Below are 24,551 nucleotides of genomic sequence, written 5' to 3'. Positions count from 1 at the left end.
CTGCCTAAGGGAAGCATGTATAAAGTGAATAAAATTGGTCCTAGCACAGAACCTTGTGGAACTCCATAATTAACCTTAGTCTGTGAAGAAGATTCCCCATTTACATGAACAAATTGTAATCTATTAGACAAATATGATTCAAACCACCGCAGCGCAGTGCCTTTAATACCTATGGTATGCTCTAATCTCTGTAATAAAATTTTATGGTCAACAGTATCAAAAGCAGCACTGAGGTCTAACAGAACAAGCACAGAGATGAGTCCACTGTCCGAGGCCATAAGAAGATCATTTGTAACCTTCACTAATGCTGTTTCTGTACTATGATGAATTCTAAAACCTGACTGAAACTCTTCAAATAGACCATTCCTCTGCAGATGATCAGTTAGCTGTTTTACAACTACCCTTTCAAGAATTTTTGAGAGAAAAGGAAGGTTGGAGATTGGCCTATAATTAGCTAAGATAGCTGGGTCAAGTGATGGCTTTTATGTAATGGTTTAATTACTGCCACCTTAAAAGCCTGTGGTATATAGCCAACTAACAAAGATAGATTGATCATATTTAAGATCGAAGCATTAAATAATGGTAGGGCTTCCTTGAGCAGCCTGGTAGGAATGGGGTCTAATAAACATGTTGATGGTTTGGATGAAGTAACTAATGAAAATAACTCAGACAGAACAATCGGAGAGAAAGAGTCTAACCAAATACCAGCATCACTGAAAGCAGCCAAAGAGAACGATATGTCTTTGGGATGGTTATGAGTAATTTTTTCTCTAATAGTTAAATACAAATACAGGAAATGATGAGGACAGAGGAGAAAAAGTTCACAGAATTTCACCATTATCTTCAGATAATGAAGAATTGATAATGATAATGATAATGATAAAATTGATAATGAAGAATTCTCTCTTTTGTACAAATAAACCATTACATTTGCACTACTTTACATTTCATGCTACATTACATTTTGCACTATGTTTCATTTTGCACTACATTACATTTTGCACTACTTTACATTTTGCACTATGTTCCATTTTGCGCTATGTTCCATTTTGCACTATGTTCCATTTTGCACTATGTTCCATTTTGCACTATGTTCCATTTTGCACTATGTTCCATTTTGCACTATGTTCCATTTTGCACTATGTTCCATTTTGTGCTACATTACATTTTGTGCTACGTTACATTTTGCGCTACATTACATTTTGTGCTACGTTACATTTTGTGCTACATTACATTTTGTGCTACATTACATTTTGCACTATGTTCCATTTTGCACTATGTTCCATTTTGCGCTACATTACATTTTGGACTATGTTACATTTTGCGCTACGTTACATTTTGCGCTACGTTACATTTTGCGCTACGTTACATTTTGCGCTACGTTACATTTTGCGCTACGTTACATTTTGCGCTACGTTACATTTTGCGCTACGTTACATTTTGCGCTACGTTACATTTTGCGCTACGTTACATTTTGCGCTACGTTACATTTTGCGCTATGTTACATTTTGCATTACATTTTGTGCTATGTTACATTTTGCGCTATGTTACATTTTGCGCTATGTTACATTTTGCATTACATTTTGCGCTACGTTACATTTTGCGCTATGTTACATTTTGCGCTATGTTACATTTTGCATTACATTTTGTGCTACGTTACATTTTGCGCTACGTTACATTTTGCGCTATGTTACATTTTGCGCTATGTTACATTTTGCGCTATGTTACATTTTGCGTTACATTTTGCGCTACGTTACATTTTGCGCTATGTTACATTTTGCGCTATGTTACATTTTGCGCTATGTTACATTTTGCATTACATTTTGCGCTACGTTACATTTTGCACTATGTTACATTTTGCATTACATTTTGCGCTGTTACATTTTGCGCTACGTTACATTTTGCGCTGTTACATTTTGCGCTACGTTACATTTTGCGCTACGTTACATTTTGCGCTACGTTACATTTTGCGCTACGTTACATTTTGCGCTACGTTACATTTTGCGCTACGTTACATTTTGCGCTACGTTACATTTTGCGCTACGTTACATTTTGCGCTACGTTACATTTTGCATTACATTTTGCATTACATTTTGCATTACATTTTGCGCTACGTTACATTTTGCGCTACGTTACATTTTGCGCTACGTTACATTTTGCGCTACGTTACATTTTGCGCTACGTTACATTTTGCGCTACGTTACATTTTGCGCTACGTTACATTTTGCGCTACGTTACATTTTGCGCTACGTTACATTTTGCGCTACGTTACATTTTGCGCTACGTTACATTTTGCGCTACGTTACATTTTGCGCTACGTTACATTTTGCGCTACGTTACATTTTGCGCTACGTTACATTTTGCGCGATGTTACATTTTGCATTACATTTTGCGCTACGTTACATTTTGCGCTACATTACATTTTGCGCTACGTTACATTTTGCGCTACGTTACATTTTGCGCTATGTTACATTTTGCGCTATGTTACATTTTGCGCTATGTTACATTTTGCATTACATTTTGCGCTACGTTACATTTTGCACTACGTTACATTTTGCGCTATGTTACATTTTGCGCTATGTTACATTTTGCGCTATGTTACATTTTGCGCTATGTTACATTTTGCGCTACGTTACATTTTGCGCTACGTTACATTTTGTGCTATATTACATTTTGCACTATGTTCCATTTTGCACTATGTTCCATTTTGTGCTACATTACATTTTGCACTATGTTCCATTTTGCACTATGTTCCATTTTGCACTATGTTCCATTTTGCACTATGTTCCATTTTGCACTATGTTCCATTTTGTGCTACATTACATTTTGTGCTACGTTACATTTTGTGCTACATTACATTTTGTGCTACGTTACATTTTGTGCTACATTACATTTTGTGCTACATTACATTTTGCACTATGTTCCATTTTGCACTATGTTCCATTTTGTGCTACATTACATTTTGGACTATGTTACATTTTGCGCTACGTTACATTTTGCACTACGTTACATTTTGCACTACGTTACATTTTGCACTACGTTACATTTTGCGCTACGTTACATTTTGCGCTACGTTACATTTTGCGCTACGTTACATTTTGCGCTACGTTACATTTTGCGCTACGTTACATTTTGCGCTACGTTACATTTTGCGCTACGTTACATTTTGCGCTATGTTACATTTTGCGCTATGTTACATTTTGCATTACATTTTGTGCTATGTTACATTTTGCATTACATTTTGCGCTACGTTACATTTTGCGCTATGTTACATTTTGCGCTATGTTACATTTTGCATTACATTTTGCGCTACGTTACATTTTGCGCTACGTTACATTTTGCGCTATGTTACATTTTGCATTACATTTTGTGCTATGTTACATTTTGCATTACATTTTGCGCTACGTTACATTTTGCACTATGTTACATTTTGCGCTATGTTACATTTTGCATTACATTTTGCGCTGTTACATTTTGCGCTACGCTACATTTTGCGCTACGTTACATTTTGCGCTACGTTACATTTTGCATTACATTTTGCGCTACGTTACATTTTGCGCTATGTTACATTTTGCGCTATGTTACATTTTGCGCTATGTTACATTTTGCGCTATGTTACATTTTGCGCTATGTTACATTTTGCGCTACGTTACATTTTGCGCTACGTTACATTTTGCGCTACGTTACATTTTGCGCTACGTTACATTTTGCGCTACGTTACATTTTGCGCTACGTTACATTTTGCGCTATGTTACATTTTGCATTACATTTTGCGCTACGTTACATTTTGCGCTACGTTACATTTTGCGCTACGTTACATTTTGCGCTACGTTACATTTTGCGCTACGTTACATTTTGCGCTACGTTACATTTTGCGCTATGTTACATTTTGCGCTACGTTACATTTTGCGCTACGTTACATTTTGCGCTACGTTACATTTTGCGCTACGTTACATTTTGCGCTACGTTACATTTTGCGCTACGTTACATTTTGCGCTACGTTACATTTGCGCTACGTTACATTTTGCACTTACATTTTGCGCTACGTTACATTTTGCGCTACGTTACATTTTGCGCTACGTTACATTTTGCGCTACGTTACATTTTGCGCTACGTTACATTTTGCGCTACGTTACATTTTGCGCTACGTTACATTTTGCGCTACGTTACATTTTGCGCTATATTACATTTTGCGCTACGTTACATTTTGCGCTACGTTACATTTTGCGCTACGTTACATTTTGCGCTACGTTACATTTTGCGCTACGTTACATTTTGCGCTATGTTACATTTTGCGCTATGTTACATTTTGCATTACATTTTGTACTACGTTACATTTTGCGCTACGTTACATTTTGCGCTACGTTACATTTTGCGCTATGTTACATTTTGCGCTATGTTACATTTTGCGCTACGTTACATTTTGCGCTACGTTACATTTTGCGCTACGTTACATTTTGCGCTACGTTACATTTTGCGCTACGTTACATTTTGCGCTACGTTACATTTTGCGCTACGTTACATTTTGCCCTATGTTACATTTTGCGCTATGTTACATTTTGCGCTGTTACATTTTGCATTACATTTTGCGCTACGTTACATTTTGCACTACGTTACATTTTGCGCTATGTTACATTTTGCGCTATGTTACATTTTGCGCTATGTTACATTTTGCGCTGTTACATTTTGCGCTACGTTACATTTTGTGCTACGTTACATTTTGCACAGATATTATCACACGATATAACTTTTTTGTGCCACACAGGACCAAAAGCAGCCATATTTGATTTTTATGACATCACGGTTTGTTTGCCCCCACACAGGGAACAGCTGGGCCACATCCAGGATCACCTACAAACCCATGTAAGGGGCCGGCTGTTGTATTTTATGTGTTTATTAAAGCTTTATGGGAATTTTTAAGTAAAATCTGTTCTGAATTCTGTTTGTTTTTCATTTGGGGAGTTTTTAAAACACTTGGAGCAAGTATTCAGTGTGAGTTCATTTCTTCTCTAAGACTCACATGTGACTTTTACGTATAGTGCAGTTTTCTGTCATGGACCTGCAAGTGTCACTGCACAAGTTTCAGCAAAGGAACAGTAAATCGCTCCACAATACCCACTCGTCAACATGGAATAATCATTTTGGTCACTTTGCTCCTCTGTGTCCTGATTTGACTTTGATGTGGCCTCAAACATTCACGCCAAAATGAAATTGGTTTATGCAGGTGCACGTCTTCACAGGACCCAGAGCAGAATTTGATTCCTCCACTGGGCAAAACTATCATTTGCAGACTATAAATCTAATAATTTATAGTGTGAATTTTCACAGTACAGGTACATAACTACTATCAGTACCGGTGATGACAATGGAACCAGTACTCTGGTATGAGCTTTAGTACTTGTAGCCGTTTCTATTAATTTGTTGCTGCAGTATATCAGTTTGTCCTTCTCACCGTCACGCCGTCAAACTGCAGCCGCTTCACGGCCTCCAGCAGCGTCTTCAGGATGTCCTCGTCACTGACCGTCACGTTTGGTTGGACGCTGTATTTCTCTCGGTACTTTACCGCCTCCATCGCCCGAGTAAACGCTTTGGCAGCGACCCAAACAGCATCGTAGGCGAAGGCATGGAGAGCATTAGCGCCTGACTGGTCCTGACCAACTTGTCTGAGGTAGACGTCTCGGTATTCTAGGGGAGTCTGCAGAGAACCAGCAAAACTGGAACCAATATCTTCATCAAAACAAACAAAATATAAAATGTGATGGAAATCTTTGTTCTCTACACACAAGCCACTGTTGTGCTTCACCACATCCATGACACCATGGAACAGCATTAGGTCCTGGATGGCAACCACCCAGGCACTGAAGCAGTCAATTCTCAGGTCTCCAAAAGTAAGACGTCATTGGCTACATTTAGTGATGACCACTTCCTGATTGCCTGGTAAATCAGGAAGGGATGGTAGAGGTGTAGGATGGGGTTCCTGCTCACTAGAGTTCAAGACCTGATAACAATGTCCGCCATGATGGTAACCCACCAAACAATCCAGCTTCCTGAGCAACTAATTGTGGCCCAGGAAACTTGTTGTGGAATGAAGGAAGCTAATGTTAGTTTTTCCAGGCTCACCACTCAAGGCTAATCAGAGCAGGCTTCTGTTCACACAGACGTGATGACATCATTGGAAATCATCAACTGTCTATTGATTGATTGATTGATTGGCAAATGTTATGGTGAGTAGGTTCTGGAGTGGACCCTGGACCATAGAGGTCTCATTTGACATGACGCAAGGTGATGAACGGGTTCTTTGAGAGGACCGTGGACCACAGAGGTTTCCCTTGACATGACAGGAGGTATGCTCCAGCAGTCCTCACCCGTTCGGAGATGCCTAGTGTGTTTGTGTTGCTGAGCGATCCGGTCTGTAGCCTGATGGAGCCGTTGGCAGCCGTCAGAACTCCGGCCTCCGTACACCTAGTGACCAGATCCTGCAGCCTCCATCCAGCACTGAGAATCCACTGGTACTGAGATCCAAACAGGTTCAGCCTGTACACCTGTGTCACCAGAACACATGTCAGCAATGCTGCTGGACTTCATCTCCTGAATCTACAGTCACAGAGAAACAAACCACTCAGTCAAGTGTCAGTTTAAACAGAAAGGAAAGAGGAACAGAGTTTAGGTCAAATTCACCGCTTTACAACCTGAACATGATCCAGATCAAAACTCAAATCTACACCAGATCCAGAGGCGTCACCATCATCACTTCATCCAGATCAACGTGTTAGTGGTCCAGCTGCACTAAAATTTCCATAACAATTGTTCATTTTGTGACTCAAGCATGAAATTTGCCACACATTCTAAATTAACTAATGCTTATTTTGAGATGTGGAGCCATCCTGGAGCTGACCTCTAATGACCTTCAGGGGCCAATGAAGAATTACACAGGGGTAAAATGTAAAATGGTCCAGTCATACTGAAAGGTATATCATATTATTTGTCTGATCACAACAATTCTAAAAAGGTATAGTTTGGACTATCTATGACTGAATGTTCTGGAGTTATGAGGTAAAAACAGCAAAAATGGTGACAAAGGTCAATTTCAGTTTGTACAGGGGTCAAAAGTTAAAGTTGCTCCAATTTTGGTAATAAAGTGATGCAAATTATTGGTTAATAGGGTTTTAAAAGTAATAGTTTGCACAATCTGTCATGTTTAGTTTTCATGTTACTGGGTGACACGTGTCACATGTCATAGAATCAAATGGACATCAACGTTGTTTGACCTTTACTTTAGAGACCAAACATACAACACAGTCCAAACTATTCCATTTATTAATCCTATTACCTCAACCAATAATGTGCACCACTTTATTACCAAAACTGGCACAACTTTAACTTTTGACCCCTGTACAAACTGAAATTGACCTTTGGCACCATTTTTGCTGTTTTTACTCCATAACTCCAAAACATTCAGTCATGAGATAGTCCAAACTATACCTTTTTGGAATATTTTGGCTCAGACAAACAATATGATATACCTTTCAATATGATTAGAACACTTTTAAATTTTGACCCCTGTGTAATTCTTCATTGACCCCTGTAGGTCATTAGAGGTCAGCTCCTCATCTAAAAATAAGCATTAGTTAATTTAGAATGTGTGTGGCAAATTTCATGCTTTAGTCCAAAAAAATGCACAATCATTTTGTCTATCTGCTGCACTGTGTGTGTCTGTGTGTGTTGTTTGTCAGCACTTCCTGTGATGCTGACGTGAACTCACACAGCAGAACACCTCGGCAGCAGACTCTTCCTCAAACTGTCCAATGATGATCCTGACGTCGCTCTTCTGTTAAAAATATTAAGACCCTCTGAAAGTCATTCAGACGTCAAATTTAAAGCAATTGTCCAGTTCAGTCACAAAGCAAACGATTAAATCCTGTTGCATTTGTTTGTGTGTTTTTCTGGAGTGCAGAGTGTCTATCAGTACTTTCATCGTCCTCAGGCTGCTGCAGGCGTCAGAGAAACTCTGTGTGGAAACAACTTGAACTTCAGCCTTCAGCAGCTGTCTGATCAGATCCACCTTCATCTGCGAATATAAAGTCAAGCGTGACGTAAAACATGAACCAAGACTCAGTGATCCTCAACTGTGCTTGAGAGTTAGTAGGAGGCGCTGTTTGACAAAAAAGAATATACAAAAAAAAAAAAAAATCATCATCTTTCAGCTCTCAGTGCTCTTTCTCGGAGTGAATCCATATTGTTGCTCACAGATCTTCACCTGTTTTCTAAGCCTAGCTTCTACTACTCGTTCCCATAACTTCATGCTGTGGCTGATCAACCTTTTGCCTCTGTAGTTACTGCAGCTCTGCACATCACTCTTGTTCTTAAAAATAGTAACCAGCACACTTTGTCTCCCCTCCTCAGGCATCCTCTCACTTTCCAAGAATTTATGAAACAGTCTGGTTAGAAACTCCACTGCCATCTCTCCTAGACATTTCCATGCCTCCACTGGAATGCCATCTAGACCAACTGCCTTTCCACTCTTCATCATCTTCATAGCTGCCCACTCTTCATCCTTACTAATCCCATACAAGTCCTCTCCACATCATCCAGCTTTCTCTTTCTCATTTTCTTCATTCACTGGCTCCTCAAAAGGTTCCCTCCACCTTCTCAACACACTGTCCCCACTTCCATCTCAATCCTTCTTCACCCTAAATGGCTGCACATGATTAAAACACCTACTTTTGCATCAGATTGTACTGAAATCCATTCCTACTCTTATGGTAACAAACAGCCAGAAGCAGGAGCAGAGAGACAGTAACACTGAAGCAGGCTGGATTTCTACCTGAACCAGGTCCAGAGCTGGAAGCGCTCGAGCAATGAGCACCGTCACAAAGGGACACACCCCTCCAAAGACCAGTGGGTACTGTGGCCCCGCCCACATGGTGTCAAACACAGCTTTGAGTCCTGTGGCAGGATCACAATGGAAACATAAACATGGAATGAAAATATGAAACCAGGCTCCATTTGTAGACACGCCGTTTCCAATTCATCATCTTTGCAGCTCGAAAACAGAACCTCTGATTTACTGGCACATTTTTAGGTCAGAATGTGAACTGAATCCTCACCTGAGAGTCCAGCAGCTGGAGGTGGAGCTCACAGTTCCCCAGAGGCGGTGGTTCTCTCCTCAGGTCCTGCAGGGCCAGTCCGATGGCTGGAACCACCTTACCGGTCAGGTTCTGCTTCCTGGGTACCACGGTGACAGACATCAACCAGAACACCGGCACCACGTGCTGGACCCGGACCAGCACCGGGCCAAGCGGCAGCCAGCAGGCCAGCAGCAGGATGGCCGCCGCTCCACGCAGGAACATTCTCTGCTTTCCTGATCCGCCTGGAGGGAATCTGTAATCCTCTCGAGCAGTCAGTCAGCAGCTCAGGAAGTCAGATGATCCAAATCCCAGCAGGATTCTCAGACTGACTCACTTCACAGACAGATCACCCAAAACCAGCAACCAGCATCAGTTAAATCACTAACCAGTGTCAGTTAACCTGTTAACCAGCATCAGTTAAACCAATAACCAGTCTCTTACTCAGGGATCAGATCATAAACAGACTCGTACCGGTTTCTGTAACGTGCATGTTCTGTTTCTAACATCATTTTAAAGTTACCGTCTTTTGGACTGTTAGAAACACAGAAACCGACATGTCATTTGTGTCTGTGTAATAAATAAATAAAATACACACCTCATGACAGTCATGAAGAGTGTTTTGAAGATATTCCAGAACGGTCTGGCTGCCAGCTTGGATTTTCCTATTTATTATCCTCAGGGGAAAATGGAGACTGGCGAGATACCTACTTTTTATGATCAAAATACCAACGCGGATCTGTCTGTACCCGCTGTGGTGACCCCGAACAAAACGCGAGCAGCCGAACGGACAACAAATCAAATCAATTTTATTTATATAGCGCCAAATCACAACAAACAATTGCCCCAAGGCGCTTTATATTGTAAGGCAAAGCCATACAATAATTACGGAAAAACCCCAACGGTCAAAACAACCCTCTGTGAGCAAGCACTTGGCGACAGTGGGAAGGAAAAACTCCCTTTTAACAGGAAGAAACCTCCAGCAGAACCAGGCTCAGGGGCAGTCTTCTGCTGGGACTGGTTGGGGCTGAGGGAGAGAATCAGGAAAAAGACATGCTGTGGAAGAGAGCAGAGATCAATCACTAATGATTAAATGCAGAGTGGTGCATACAGAGCAAAAAGAGAAAAGTGCATCATGGGAACCCCCCAGCAGTCTAAGTCTATAGCAGCATAACTAAGGGATGGTTCAGGGTCACCTGATCCAGCCCTAACTATAAGCTTTAGCAAAAAGGAAAGTTTTAAGCCTAATCTTAAAAGTAGAGAGGGTGTCTGTCTCCCTGATCTGAATTGGGAGCTGGTTCCACAGGAGAGGAGCCTGAAAGCTGAAGGCTCTGCTTCCCATTCTACTCTTTCAAACCCTAGGAACTACAAGTAAGCCTGCAGTCTGAGAGCGAAGCGCTCTATTGGGGTGATATGGTACTACGAGGTCCCTAAGATAAGATGGGACCTGATTATTCAAAACCTTATAAGTAACAAGAAGAATTTTAAATTGTATTCTAGAATTAACAGGAAGCCAATGAAGAGAGGCCAATATGGGTGAGATATGCTCTCTCCTTCTAGTCCCCGTCAGCACTCTAGCTGCAGCATTTTGAATTAACTGAAGGCTTTTCAAACATATTTGAAACAACGCCTGTGCAGAATTTGACACTTCTACCATGAAAACACACAAACACAGTGATATTTGTGTCTGTCTGTTACCACGTGAGGGGAATGTGTACGTTAATGTGTGACGTCTGTTGTCACAAAGTGGGTATTTTTAACCTGCTGGTGGCGCTATATAAAAGATTACATCACAGACATTAGGATCAGATTTTTTTTTAAAATCATGATCTGGAGATAAGTCTGTGTCATGTGCTCATTCACCAAACACAAAATGTCTTCTAAAGTATGGTGGTCTATCAGTGTAAAGCATCCATCTATACAATATAATAATCTCTAAAGCAAGAAATGTCTGTGTGTGTGTCTGTAGTTTGCATATCTCTGTTTGTCAGATGGGCCTCAGCTACTGGATATGACTTGCACATGGCACGATGATGTGCATCCTTTATTATGAAAATTTTGGGGATTAATTTTCAAAACCTATATTTTGAAGTCATCATTACTGGCACAAGACAGAACGTTCTCACCCGCCACCTTCGACAAAGATAAGTCATTATCTGCCTTAAACAGATGCTATTTCTAATGCGTTCATGGGGAGACAGAAAATAAGAAATAAATAATACACAGTCGGAGCTATGCGAGCCACAGACACACAGACGCTTCATGCTTTATCATCACAAGGTGGAATGTTCTCACGCAGAAGCTTCGACAAAGCTTGTCAACAAAGTTCCCACTTTTCTATAGGAACACATACTTCCTACAGACACTGCAGTAGGTCCTATACGGGTGATTCTTAGACTACGGGCACTTATGTCCTTTGATCATATTGTATGAAAAACAGAAAAAAGGGGAAATTTCACACTTTTATAGTTATCTTTACAATGAAAGTGTGTTAAGAAATTTGTTCTAGTAGTCTATGATGACTTTTTCACCTTTTTTCAGCATCATTATATGCAAACATTGCCGTTTTGTGCTTGTCCCACACCCAGACTTTTGATCTTCAATGATAGAAATGAATGGTAAAGAAACATTTTTTCTAATGTTTTGAAATATCTCTGAATAAAATATCAGTAAAATAATCAAAACATAATTGGGGTATTCAATGTCATACAACTGTTGTGATTTTTTTTAAACAAAACGTAGTTGTCCCACACTATTGCCATGATTTCCACCACAACACTGTAATGTCCCTTTAAACAGTTTGTATGAAAGATTGTTTGGGTAGTTTCTATGGAGATAAACAGTGACATCAGAGCACATGTATATAGCGCCAAATCACAACAAACAGTTGCCCCAAGGCGCTTTATATTGTAAGGCAATGGTGTGGTGGAAATTACATTTACAAGGCCAATAGTGCCCGTAGTTAAAGAATCACCCATAAATACAACCCATGTAACATTTTTTTCAACCAATCAAGGAATTAATATAAATCTAAATTTTTTCTACGAGCACAGAATCTGTGTATCATTTATTCTTCGGTTTTTCCGTTTCAAAACAAAATTACAACAAAAACAGGGTAATTTTGTTTCTGTTTTAAAACCAAAATGCAAAAACAGTAAAGAATTAAGACAAACAAACAAACAATTTTTGGGACTCAACTTGGTGAACTTCAGATTACCATTAGTAGAAGTATAAGAAGACTTGTATTTTGTACTGTTGGCCAAACAAACTGAAAAAGCCCCTTTAAAATATGAGAAGCGCTTAGAAGGTTAACAGTCAATTAACAGCCAGCGAGAAACAACTAAATCAGTGGGACACGAGCAGTCAGTGATGGTAACTTGGTGATGTCTAGAAAATGTTGAGCAACAGTCAAAAGCAACAATCCAATGAGCTTAAACACCTGAAGCCAGTCTGTGTGTGAACATGGAAATCAGTTCTGGCCTTCCGCCGGCCGTCACAGTCGCCCCTTCTGATGGCCAGGCGCTCCCTTGCCTCTGACTCCGCCTCCTTTCTTTCTCCTCTGTCCTTGTTTCTGTCCACTGAAGCCCCCGGCCTCCTCCCGGCGGGCGTTCTGGGCCCACAGGGCGTCGTAGCAGCCCGGCGCCTGGTACCCGGGCTGGCTGCAGTCTAGCGGTTCACAGGAAAGCAGGATCCAGATGGCGGGCAGGTTTCTGCTGACGGTGAGGCTGTCGAGGCCGGAGAGGCCGGCGGCAGGCTCCAGCGGCTCCCACTCCTCCACCACGGTGCAGTACAGCAGCCTGGTCAGCTGGTGGAGCTTCTTCAGCCGCCGCTTCATGATCTCCGCACACGTGATGGCTTTGGACACGCCCTTCCCGCTGGCTGTAAAAACGATCTGCTGGCTGATCGCTGGACCTGGCACTTCCTGTCTCTCTGCAGCCATGCCACTTTCATCAGCTGTGGGAAGTCCTCTCTCTTCCTCGGCCACTATGGGCTTTTTGGCACCCATGTGACTGAGAGCGAAGCGGAGCAGGTTGCGGAGCTTGCTGCCGTCTTTGACGTGGACTTTGGGAGTATCTGTGGGCAGGTCGGTGAAGGGACAGATGCACGGTTGCTCCACCGTACGCGCCTTCCTGTAGTTCTCCATCTGTGGACAGAAAGAGGACATCATGTGTCTCCACATAGTGCACAAAGTCCTTCAGTGTGCAATTCATAAACACACGAGTTGTCTTCTGAGCAGCATCCTCCTGTGTCCTCCAACAGATCACCATTAAATATCTTTTATCTGGACTTTTTGGGTATTTTTCAGCTTTTATTATAATTATAGAGACAAAGAAAGACAGGAAACAGGGACAGACGTGCACCAAAGGTCTCCCAGACCGGGATTCCAACCTGGGGACACTTCAAACTGCACTTTGCAGCCTCTGGTACCTTTAAACCTCAGCTACAAAAACATATTTGACTCCAGGGCCTGGTTTCATAAAGCAGTCTAATCTTGTTTAGTCGACTAAACTCACTTCGTCAACTCGTCTTTTGACCTTAGTCATTGCACAAAGCGCTTCTCCGCTAAATTTTCACGTTAGCCGACTAAAGTTTTTAGCCTGTTTCAGTGGAAGCTAATCTTATTTCAGTCGACAAAATTTCAGTGCGGCTATCATGTACCACTGATTGATGGAGCAGGAAGGAAGGAGAGACTTGGGGCGGGAGCGGGTGTTCTGGGACTGGAATAATCCACTGGAGATGTTTACGGACACCGAGGCCGGGAGCACTTCTCGTCTGGTGTGGTGGACTTGGACATGTTTATAGCAGAGAACCAACCCAGAAGTAAACAAAACTCTTGCGCACTGGAGTCATTTCTTAGCAACGCCACTAGCGAGGCCACTTATATCTGTAAAAACTGTTTAGTCATGTTGGATGGCTAATCTACAAGTTTAACCTTTGATGTGAAACAGAGATGAGATGACTAATGTTGGGCAACTAACCTTTAGTCGACTAAGCATGGGTTAAAGCAATAAATTTTCACCTGACTGAAATTTTTTCCTGGCAGAAATCAATGCCAGCAATTCCCTAAAATGTGGTGTAGTGGGGGCACACACTGTTTTTCCTCAATAAATACAATAAACACATTTTACAGCATACAAATCTATTCTAAATAGCCTCTAAGGAGAAAGACAAAAAAAATAAAAAGAATGCAAAACCTGAACTAAAAGGTACATAAAAGGGTGGTGGGGGCTTGATTCTGGGGGGTCTGGGGGTGCTCCCCCAGAAAATTTTTAAAAGAGCAAGTCAAATTTTGTATACAACCCCTGGCACAAATTATGGAATCACCGGCCTCGGAGGATGTTCATTCAGTTGTTTAATTTTGTAGAAAAAAAGCAGATCACAGACATGACACAAAACTAAAGTCATTTCAAATGGCAACTTTCTGGCTTTAAGAAACATTATAAGAAATCAGGAAAAAAAAAAAAAATTGTGGCAGTCAGTAAATTACTTTTTTAGACCAAGCAGAGGGGAAAAAATATGGACTCACTCAATTCTGAGGAAAAAATTATGTAATCACCCTGTAAATTTTGATCCCCAAAACTAACACCTGCATCAAATCAGATCTGCTCGTTAGTCTGCATCTAAAAAGGAGTGATCACACCTTGGAGAGTTGTTGCACCAAGTGGACTGACATGAATCATGGCTCCAACATGAGAGATGTCAATTGAAACAAAGGAAAGGATTATCAAACTCTTAAAAGAGGGTAAATCATCACGCAACGTTGCAAAAGATGTTGGTTGTTCACAGGCAGCTGTGGACTGTGGATGACTGGATGAAAGTCATATTCAGTGATCAATCTCGAATCTGCATTGGGCAAGGTGATGATGCTGGAACTTTTGTTTGGTGCTGTTCCAATGAGATTTATAAAGATGACTGCCTGAAGAGACCATGTAAATTTCCACAGTCATTGATGATATGGGGCTGCATGTCAGGTAAAGGCACTGGGGAGATGGCTGTCATTACATCATCAATAAATGCACAAGTTTACGTTGATATTTTGGACACTTATCCCATCAATTGAAAGGATGTTTGGGGATGATGAAATCATTTTTCAAGATGATAATGCATCTTGCCATAGAGCAAAAACTGTGAAAACATTACTTGCAAAAAGACACATAGGGTCAATGTCATGGCCTGCAAATAGTCCGGATCTTAATCCAACTGAAAATCTTTGGTGGAAGTTGAAGAAAATGGTCCATGACAAGGCTCCAACCTGCAAAGCTGATCTGGCAACAGCAATCAGAGAAAGTTGGAGCCAGATTGATGAAGAGTACTGTTTGTCACTCATTAAGTCCATGCCTCAGAGACTGCAAGCTGTTATAAAAGCCAGAGGTGGTGCAACAAAATACTAGCGATGTGTTGGAGCGTTCTTTTGTTTTTCAGGATTCCATAATTTTTTCCTCAGAAATGAGTGATTTCATATTTTTTTCCCCTCTGATTAGTCTAAAAAAGTAACCGTTACTGACTGCCACAATTTTTTTTAGCTGATTTTATATAGTGTTTCTTAAAGCCAGAAAGTTGCCATTTGAAATGACTTTAGTTTTGTGTCATGTCTGTGATCTGCTTTTTTTCTACAAAATTAAACAACTGAATGAACATCCTCCGAGGCCAGTGATTCCATAATTTTTGCCAGGGGTTGTATTTGCAGGCCATGACATTGACCCTATGTGTCTTTTTGCAAGGAATGTTTTCACAGTTTTTGCTCTATGGCAAGATGCATTATCATCTTGAAAAATGATTTCATCATCCCCAAACATCCTTTCAATTGATGGGATAAGTGTCCAAAATATCAACGTAAACTTGTGCATTTATTGATGATGTAATGACAGCCATCTCCCCAGTGCCTTTACCTGACATGCAGCCCAATATCATCAATGACCGTGGAAATTTACATGTTCTCTTCAGGCAGTCATCTTTATAAATCTCATTGGAACGGCACCAAACAAAAGTTCCATCATCATCACCTTGCCCAATGCAGATTAATCACTAAATATGACTTTCATCCAGTCATCCACAGTCCACGATTGCTTTTCCTTAGCCCATTGTAACCTTGTTTTTTTCTGTTTAGGTGTTAATGATGGCTTTCGTTTAGCTTTTCTGTATGTAAATCCCATTTCCTTTAGGCGGTTTCTTACAGTTCGGTCACAGACGTTGACTCCAGTTTCCTCCCATTCATTCCTCATTTGTTTTGTTGTGCATTTTCAATTTTTGAGACATATTGCTTTAAGTTTTCTGTCTTGACGCTTTGATGTCTTCCTTGGTCTACCAGTATGTTTGCCTTTAACAACCTTCCCATATTGTCTGTATTTGGTCGATTTTAGACACAGCTGACTGTGAACAACCAACATCTTTTGCAACATTGCGTGATTTACCCTCTTTTAAGAGTTTGATAATCCTCTCCTTTGTTTCAATTGACATCTCTCGTGTTGGAGCCATGATTCATGTCAGTCCACTTGGTACAACAGCTCTCCAAGGTGTGATCACTCCTTTTTAGATGCAGACTAACGAGCAGATCTGATTTGATGCAGGTGTTAGTTTTGGGGATGAAAATTTACAGGATGATTCCATAATTTATTCCTCAGAATTGAGTGAGTCCATATTTTTTTCCCTCTGTTTGGTCTAAAAAAGTAACCGTTACTGACTGCCACAATTTTTTTTTTCTTGATTTCTTATAATGTTTCTTAAAGCCAGAAAGTTGCCATTTGAAATGACTTTAGTTTTGTGTCATGTCTGTGATCTGCTTTTTTTCTACAAAATTAAACAACTGAATGAACATCCTCCAAGGCTGGTGATTCCATCATTTTTGCCAGGGGTCGTATTGTAGTGAATTTTGTTGGCTATGAAGCCTTCTGAAACAAAGAAAACTCACTTCAAACTGGCAAGTAAAAATTCTTTGTCTCCTGTAGTATTTTGATCGGTTCTAATCCAGTAAATGCACCAAAAGGGTGCTGTGTCACTGGCTGTACAGTCAATAAAATACAAAATTAGGGCCTAAAGCAACTGACAGCGTTGTTCTACTGTGCACAAAGTAACACTGTCACCAGTTTTGAAAACGCATGCGCACTGAGAAACTCAAAACTGGCGTATTCACATTTAATCGGTGATTATTTTAGTAATCGATTAATCAGTTGATTACTTTTTCAATTAATCATTTTTTTATTTTTTGTTTTTTTACTTACATGTGAGTTTTGCCATTATTTCTTTAAGTGAGTTATTATTAAAAGGCCTTTATCATGCAACATCAACATTTGAGCTTGTAATAAAGTTATGATGTTATATTCTCATCAAAAACATACCTGGAGGAGTGTTTTGTTTTATTTTGCACATACATGGTGCAAAATAAAACACCAAACTCCGTAAAGATAGGACATCTTACTACTCATCACTAATTGAAGAAAATAAGAACAACCCCAGGTTTCTTTTCAGCACTGTAGCCAGGCTGACAAAGAGACAACTTTGGATGCTGTAGCTCCTCTAAAAAAGAGAGCTTTAAATCAGAAGTGCCTGACTCCGTGGTATAACTCACAAACTCGTAGCTTAAAGCAGATAACCTGTAAGTTGGAGAGGAAATGGCGTCTCACTAATTTAGAAGATCTTCACTTAGCCTGGAAAAAGAGTCTGTTGCTCTATAAAAAAGCCCTCCGTAAAGCTAGGACATCTTTCTACTCATCACTAATTGAAGAAAATAAGAACAACCCCAGGTTTCTTTTCAGCACTGTAGCCAGGCTGACAAAGAGTCAGAGCTCTATTGAGCTGAGTATTCCATTAACTTTAACTAGTAATGACTTCATGACTTTCTTTGCTAACAAAATTTTAACTATTAGAGAAAAAATTACTCATAACCATCCCAAAGACATTATCGTTCTCTTTGGCTGCTTTCAGTGATACCGGTATTTGGTTAGACTCTTTCTCTCCGATTGTTCTGTCTGAGTTATTTTCATTAGTTACTTCCTCCAAACCATCAACATGTCTATTAGACCCCATTCCTACCAGGCTGCTCAAGGAAGCCCTACCATTATTTAATGCTTCGATCTTAAATATGATCAATCTATCTTTATTAGTTGGCTATGTACCACAGGCTTTTAAGGTGGCAGTAATTAAACCATTACTTAAAAAGCCATCACTTGACCCAGCTATCTTAGCTAATTATAGGCCAATCTCCAACCTTCCTTTTCTCTCAAAAATTCTTGAAAGGGTAGTTGTAAAACAGCTAACTGATCATCTGCAGAGGAATGGTCTATTTGAAGAGTTTCAGTCAGGGTTTAGAATTCATCATAGTACAGAAACAGCATTAGTGAAGGTTACAAATGATCTTCTTATGGCCTCAGACAGTGGACTCATCTCTGTGCTTGTTCTGTTAGACCTCAGTGCTGCTTTTGATACTGTTGACCATAAAAGTTTATTACAGAGATTAGAGCATGCCATAGTAGAGAAGCTTGAATCTTCGACTGGACTGGGTTGCTTGACGCGAGGACGTTTCGCTTCAAATCGCAGAAGCTTCCTCAGCTAAAACTCTTGCTCTGGTGGTCTGACTTTTGTCTTGACTCTTGTAGAGAAGAATAATCAAGAAGTCACAAAAGCTGGAGTTTTAAACCTAACCAGACCCCTCCTACCGAGAGGCAGACTGCTATAGGCTAGTGACTAAACAATAGCTCTAATTAGCACCTATTGTGCTCTAGTTAGCACCCTCCTAATGACAGGGCAGCTGTCCCTCTCCTGATGGCTCCCTTGACGACTCTGCTGATGACGTGAATGACTCATTACCATGAACAAAAGACTGAAACTCATTTGACCTGAGTACCCCATTGTAAACAGGGGATAAAGCATGTCTCAGACCCCCTCCCCGGTTAAGGCTGGGTTTCAAACATTTCACAAAGAATGCCTCCTTGACACCTCTCTCAAACCATTTCTTCTCTCTGGCTAATATTTTAACTTCCTTGTCCTCAAATGTGTGGTTAGTGTCTTTAAGGTGGAGCTGAACTGCAGACTGAGGTCCACTGGCACCCTCTCTGCAGTGCTGGTATAGCCTTTTGTGTAAAAGTTGCTTAGTCTCACCTATGTAGTGTTCGTTACAGTTTTCCTGACATCTGATACAATACACTACATTGCTCTGTTTGTAACTAGGGATCCTGTCCTTAGGGTGAACTAATTTCTGTCTCAAGGTGTTAACCGGTTTAAAGTAAACTGGGATTTTGTGCTGTCTGAAGATCCTCTGTAGTTTTTCCCCTACTCCTGCTAAATAAGGGAGAGACACTCTTCTTCTTGCCTCCGTCTCCTGTCTATCTGGTCTCTTTGTTCTCTGGGACTTCTGCACTTTGTCCAGGGACCATCGTGGGTACCCACATACTGTGAGGGCTTTCCGGACAAGTTGTTCTTTGTGAGGAAGCTTGCCATATACCAACACAGTGCAGAGTAGCTACCTAAACTCTAAGTGAGATAGAGTATCTCGTCAATAGTTTTACATTCTCATTGAAGACAACTTTGGATGCTGTAGCTCCTCTGAAAAAGAGAGCTTTAAATCAGAAGTGCCTGACTCCGTGGTATAACTCACAAACTCGCAGCTTAAAGCAGATAACCCGTAAGTTGGAGAGGAAATGGCGTCTCACTAATTTAGAAGATCTTCACTTAGCCTGGAAAAAGAGTCTGTTGCTCTATAAAAAAGCCCTCCGTAAAGCTAGGACATCTTTCTACTCATCACTAATTGAAGAAAATAAGAACAACCCCAGGTTTCTTTTCAGCACTGTAGCCAGGCTGACAAAGAGTCAGAGTATTCCATTAACTTTAACTAGTAATGACTTCATGACTTTCTTTGCTAACAAAATTTTAACTATTAGAGAAAAAATTACTCATAACCATCCCAAAGACATATCGTTATCTTTGGCTGCTTTCAGTGATGCCGGTATTTGGTTAGACTCTTTCTCTCCGATTGTTCTGTCTGAGTTATTTTCATTAGTTACTTCATCCAAACCATCAACATGTTTATTAGACCCCATTCCTACCAGGCTGCTCAAGGAAGCCCTACCATTATTTAATGCTTCGATCTTAAATATGATCAATCTATCTTTGTTAGTTGGCTATGTACCACAGGCTTTTAAGGTGGCAGTAATTAAACCATTACTTAAAAAGCCATCACTTGACCCAGCTATCTTAGCTAATTATAGGCCAATCTCCAACCTTCCTTTTCTCTCAAAAATTCTTGAAAGGGTAGTTGTAAAACAGCTAACTGATCATCTGCAGAGGAATGGTCTATTTGAAGAGTTTCAGTCAGGTTTTAGAATTCATCATAGTACAGAAACAGCATTAGTGAAGGTTACAAATGATCTTCTTATGGCCTCAGACAGTGGACTCATCTCTGTGCTTGTTCTGTTAGACCTCAGTGCTGCTTTTGATACTGTTGACCATAAAATTTTATTACAGAGATTAGAGCATGCCATAGGTATTAAAGGCACTGCGCTGCGGTGGTTTGAATCATATTTGTCTAATAGATTACAATTTGTTCATGTAAATGGGGAATCTTCTACACAGACTAAAGTTAATTATGGAGTTCCACAAGGTTCTGTGCTAGGACCAATTTTATTCACTTTATACATGCTTCCCTTAGGCAGTATTATTAGACGGTATTGCTTAAATTTTCATTGTTACGCAGATGATACCCAGCTTTATCTATCCATGAAGCCAGAGGACACACACCAATTAGCTAAACTGCAGGATTGTCTTACAGACATAAAGACATGGATGACCTCTAATTTCCTGCTTTTAAACTCAGATAAAACTGAAGTTATTGTACTTGGCCCCACAAATCTTAGAAACATGGTGTCTAACCAGATCCTTACTCTGGATGGCATTACCCTGACCTCTAGTAATACTGTGAGAAATCTTGGAGTCATTTTTGATCAGGATATGTCATTCAAAGCGCATATTAAACAAATATGTAGGACTGCTTTTTTGCATTTACGCAATATCTCTAAAATCAGAAAGGTCTTGTCTCAGAGTGATGCTGAAAAACTAATTCATGCATTTATTTCCACTAGGCTGGACTATTGTAATTCATTATTATCAGGTTGTCCTAAAAGTTCCCTAAAAAGCCTTCAGTTAATTCAAAATGCTGCAGCTAGAGTACTGACGGGGACTAGAAGGAGAGAGCATATCTCACCCATATTGGCCTCTCTTCATTGGCTTCCTGTTAATTCTAGAATAGAATTTAAAATTCTTCTTACTTATAAGGTTTTGAATAATCAGGTCCCATCTTATCTTAGGGACCTCGTAGTACCATATCACCCCAATAGAGCGCTTCGCTCTCAGACTGCAGGCTTACTTGTAGTTCCTAGGGTTTGTAAGAGTAGAATGGGAGGCAGAGCCTTCAGCTTTCAGGCTCCTCTCCTGTGGAACCAGCTCCCAATTCAGATCAGGGAGACAGACACCCTCTCTACTTTTAAGATTAGGCTTAAAACTTTCCTTTTTGCTAAAGCTTATAGTTAGGGCTGGATCAGGTGACCCTGAACCATCCCTTAGTTATGCTGCTATAGACGTAGACTGCTGGGGGGTTCCCATGATGCACTGTTTCTTTCTCTTTTTGCTCTGTATGCACCACTCTGCATTTAATCATTAGTGATCGATCTCTGCTCCCCTCCACAGCATGTCTTTTTCCTGGTTCTCTCCCTCAGCCCCAACCAGTCCCAGCAGAAGACTGCCCCTCCCTGAGCCTGGTTCTGCTGGAGGTTTCTTCCTGTTAAAAGGGAGTTTTTCCTTCCCACTGTAGCCAAGTGCTTGCTCACAGGGGGTCGTTTTGACCGTTGGGGTTTTACATAATTATTGTATGGCCTTGCCTTACAATATAAAGCGCCTTGGGGCAACTGTTTGTTGTGATTTGGCGCTATATAAAAAAATTGATTGATTGATTGATTGATGTCCATCCACATGAATGGTGAGAACTCTTCCATAGGTGTCATCCACTTCTCCAGATACTCCAAACATGAATTGTACATGCCGAGCACATCAGCTATGAACTTGTCACAGCCCTCTTCAAGTCCTCTGCGATTTTCGGCAAGCAGTCCCTTAACTTTGAGGGACATGAAATTGTTGTTCTTCCGTTCAATAAGAATGTAGTGGATGCTGCTCAATATTTTCTTAACCTCCATGATGGAGTTGTTCTCCCTTTCCATTTCTTGAATGTGATTGTGGAAGACGGACATGAGTGAGTGCATGTGCCACAAGTATATCTCACTAAATGGGTTTTCAAAAAAAAAATCCCTTAATCATCATGGGTGGCTTTTCCTGAGATGAAAAGCATGCTTTTAAATCAGGGAACATCTGCAGCATCCTCTCTATGCCTGGGAACAGAGAGAGCCACCTGGTCTTGCTGTGTGACAGCATCCTCCTGTATTCAACATCCACAAAATCGCAATACTCTTTGAGGGACTCTGTGCGCACAGTGTAAATGTGGAAGTACTGGTAGATTTTAAAAATTATATTCTCAATGTCCACATCAAGTCTGTCTGCCCCGTGATGGACACAGTTGTTAAGAATATGCGCTGGGCAACCCACGCCAATCAATGTTTTGTTTTGTAGCATTCTCTTCAAATTTGCAAATACATTATTTCCCCCTTCGTCACGCCGGGTTCCACCAAAATTAGTGTTGCAATTGTCGCCAGTAAATGCGACGCATTTGGAAGCCAAATTGTTTTTTGTCAATGTTTCCATTAGGTAATTGGCGATGGTGGTTGCAGTCTCGTTTGGTGTATCTTGCACTTGAATTAGTTTACTCTGCACACCACCCTCCTTCCAATCAAAGTACTGAATAATTATGGGGAAGATTTTCACCGCACCGTGATTACTTCCATCAGTGCTTACACCACAAAATGGGATGTTTTTGAGCGCTTCGTGCGCCACGTCTACAGAATGAGGTGCCAGAACACCGTCAACAATAGCCTCGGTCTTAGTTCGGGCACAACTAAACTTTTTGGCTGTGTCTGAATCGGGGAGGGTGTTTTTCAACAATGAACTTGTGCAGTCCATAGATCGATATCTGTTGTGATGTTTCACTGTGTGAAATGACCATGCAGCCTCCGCTGCATTCACTGCATCCTCGTCCCCTGGTTTGACAAAGTACTGTGTGATCGAGCTAGCACTACTCTCACCTCGGACAGCTGTTTTATGCTTCTCGGTGTCCAGGTGGCTTTTCAGATCCCTTGCACCTCCATTGGACACCGAGACATATGCGCCTGCTTTGCACACTGTGCACAAGGCTTCCCATTTGTCTCGACCCGGTCTGAAAGCGGGGAAACGCTTTTGTAAATCGTCGGTAAACATACACTTTCACTTCGGCATGTTGCTTGCGTACTGACAGTCACGCTGTCTACATTCTGATTAAGAACAGGGCTGCCCTCACTGACGCGGCTCATGGATTACGTCACACGCAGCGCCGTGCGCAGTGCCCTAGTGCCTGTAAATTTAATGGTCCAATGAAGGTAATTTAAAAACCAGGACATTTCCTCACTTTTAAAAAAAAACCCGGGATGCCCGGCACAGAACGTGAAATACGGACATGTCCCGGGAAATACGGACATTTGGTCACCCTAAATAGAGCTGACTTTCACTTTAGATAAAGTCAGTAACAGAGACGAGCAGCAAGCTAACGGCTAAAGTCTAACGACGCTCGTAACGACGGTATTATCTTTGTGAGGACATATGACAAAACGCGCCTCAAAATAAAACGCTTCGTTCAAAGTACACTTGACTAAAAGCAAATATATATTTTGTAGTATTACCAGAAGTTTTTTGTCGGCTCCTGAGTCTTCATTCACATGTTCACTGCTGCTTACTGAGAACACTTTAAGGTAACCGTATCACGATAACAACTGCTGCAAAATGCCGTGAATTATTTTACTTGGTGGTGTATTTCAGTGCAATACTGCCACCAGCTGGACAGAGTTGGGAACAGCAGGATAAATGATTCAATCAATCACTTAATCAATAAAACAAATAATAATTACAAGTGATTCCCCAGCTGTCAGAATTATTATGTTTACAGTGGGGCCAAAAAGTATTTAGTCAGTCCCTGATTGTACAAGTTCTCCTACTTAGAAAGATGACAGAGGTTTGTAATTTACACTTCAACTATGATACAAAATGAGAAAAAAAGAATTAAAGAATTTATTTGTAAATTATGGTATAAAAATAAGTATTTGGTCATCCACAAACAAGCAAGATTTCTGTGTTGTGTGTTGGGGGGGGGGCGTAGCTGGATGTTTTGGTGTTCTTTTCTTTGCTCTCCAGGTGGCATGAGGGCTGATTTGTCTGTGAAGAAGGTGCTGGCTGAAGAGTGTTTATTGGAAGATATAGTTGTATCTGTTGACTTACCTCACTGTCTCTTTGCTTCACAGAGAA

At 40.8% G+C, this 24,551-nt stretch overlaps 2 protein-coding genes across 2 annotated transcripts in view; both read right to left on the bottom strand.

The window, feature by feature from the left end:
• LOC117513182 (gamma-aminobutyric acid type B receptor subunit 2-like) overlaps positions 1-8,923 on the bottom strand; it is a 48,389-nt gene extending 39,466 nt beyond the window's left edge. Inside the window, exons 1-5 of the mRNA XM_034173481.1 lie at positions 8,825-8,923; positions 7,970-8,068; positions 7,763-7,828; positions 6,366-6,542; positions 5,453-5,695 (exon numbers count right to left, since the gene is read on the bottom strand). Of these exons, the coding sequence (XP_034029372.1) occupies positions 5,453-5,695; positions 6,366-6,542; positions 7,763-7,828; positions 7,970-8,068; positions 8,825-8,923 (684 nt within the window). The remainder of the gene's footprint in view (positions 1-5,452; positions 5,696-6,365; positions 6,543-7,762; positions 7,829-7,969; positions 8,069-8,824) is intronic.
• Positions 8,924-12,085: 3,162 nt separating this feature from the next.
• LOC117513210 (ribonuclease P protein subunit p25-like protein) lies at positions 12,086-24,026 on the bottom strand. Its single transcript, XM_034173504.1, has 2 exons — positions 23,933-24,026; positions 12,086-13,269 (listed from the first exon to the last, which is right to left on the bottom strand). The coding sequence occupies exon 2, from the start codon at positions 13,267-13,269 to the stop codon at positions 12,619-12,621; it is 651 nt and encodes a 216-aa protein (XP_034029395.1). The 5' UTR covers positions 23,933-24,026; the 3' UTR covers positions 12,086-12,618.
• Positions 24,027-24,551: the final 525 nt, after the last annotated feature.

The sequence above is a fragment of the Thalassophryne amazonica genome, chromosome 7 (assembly GCF_902500255.1).
Source record: "Thalassophryne amazonica chromosome 7, fThaAma1.1, whole genome shotgun sequence".
Lineage (NCBI taxonomy): Eukaryota > Metazoa > Chordata > Actinopteri > Batrachoidiformes > Batrachoididae > Thalassophryne > Thalassophryne amazonica.
Note: the sequence above shows the minus strand (reverse complement) of the source record. Positions and strands in the feature narration are given on the sequence as shown.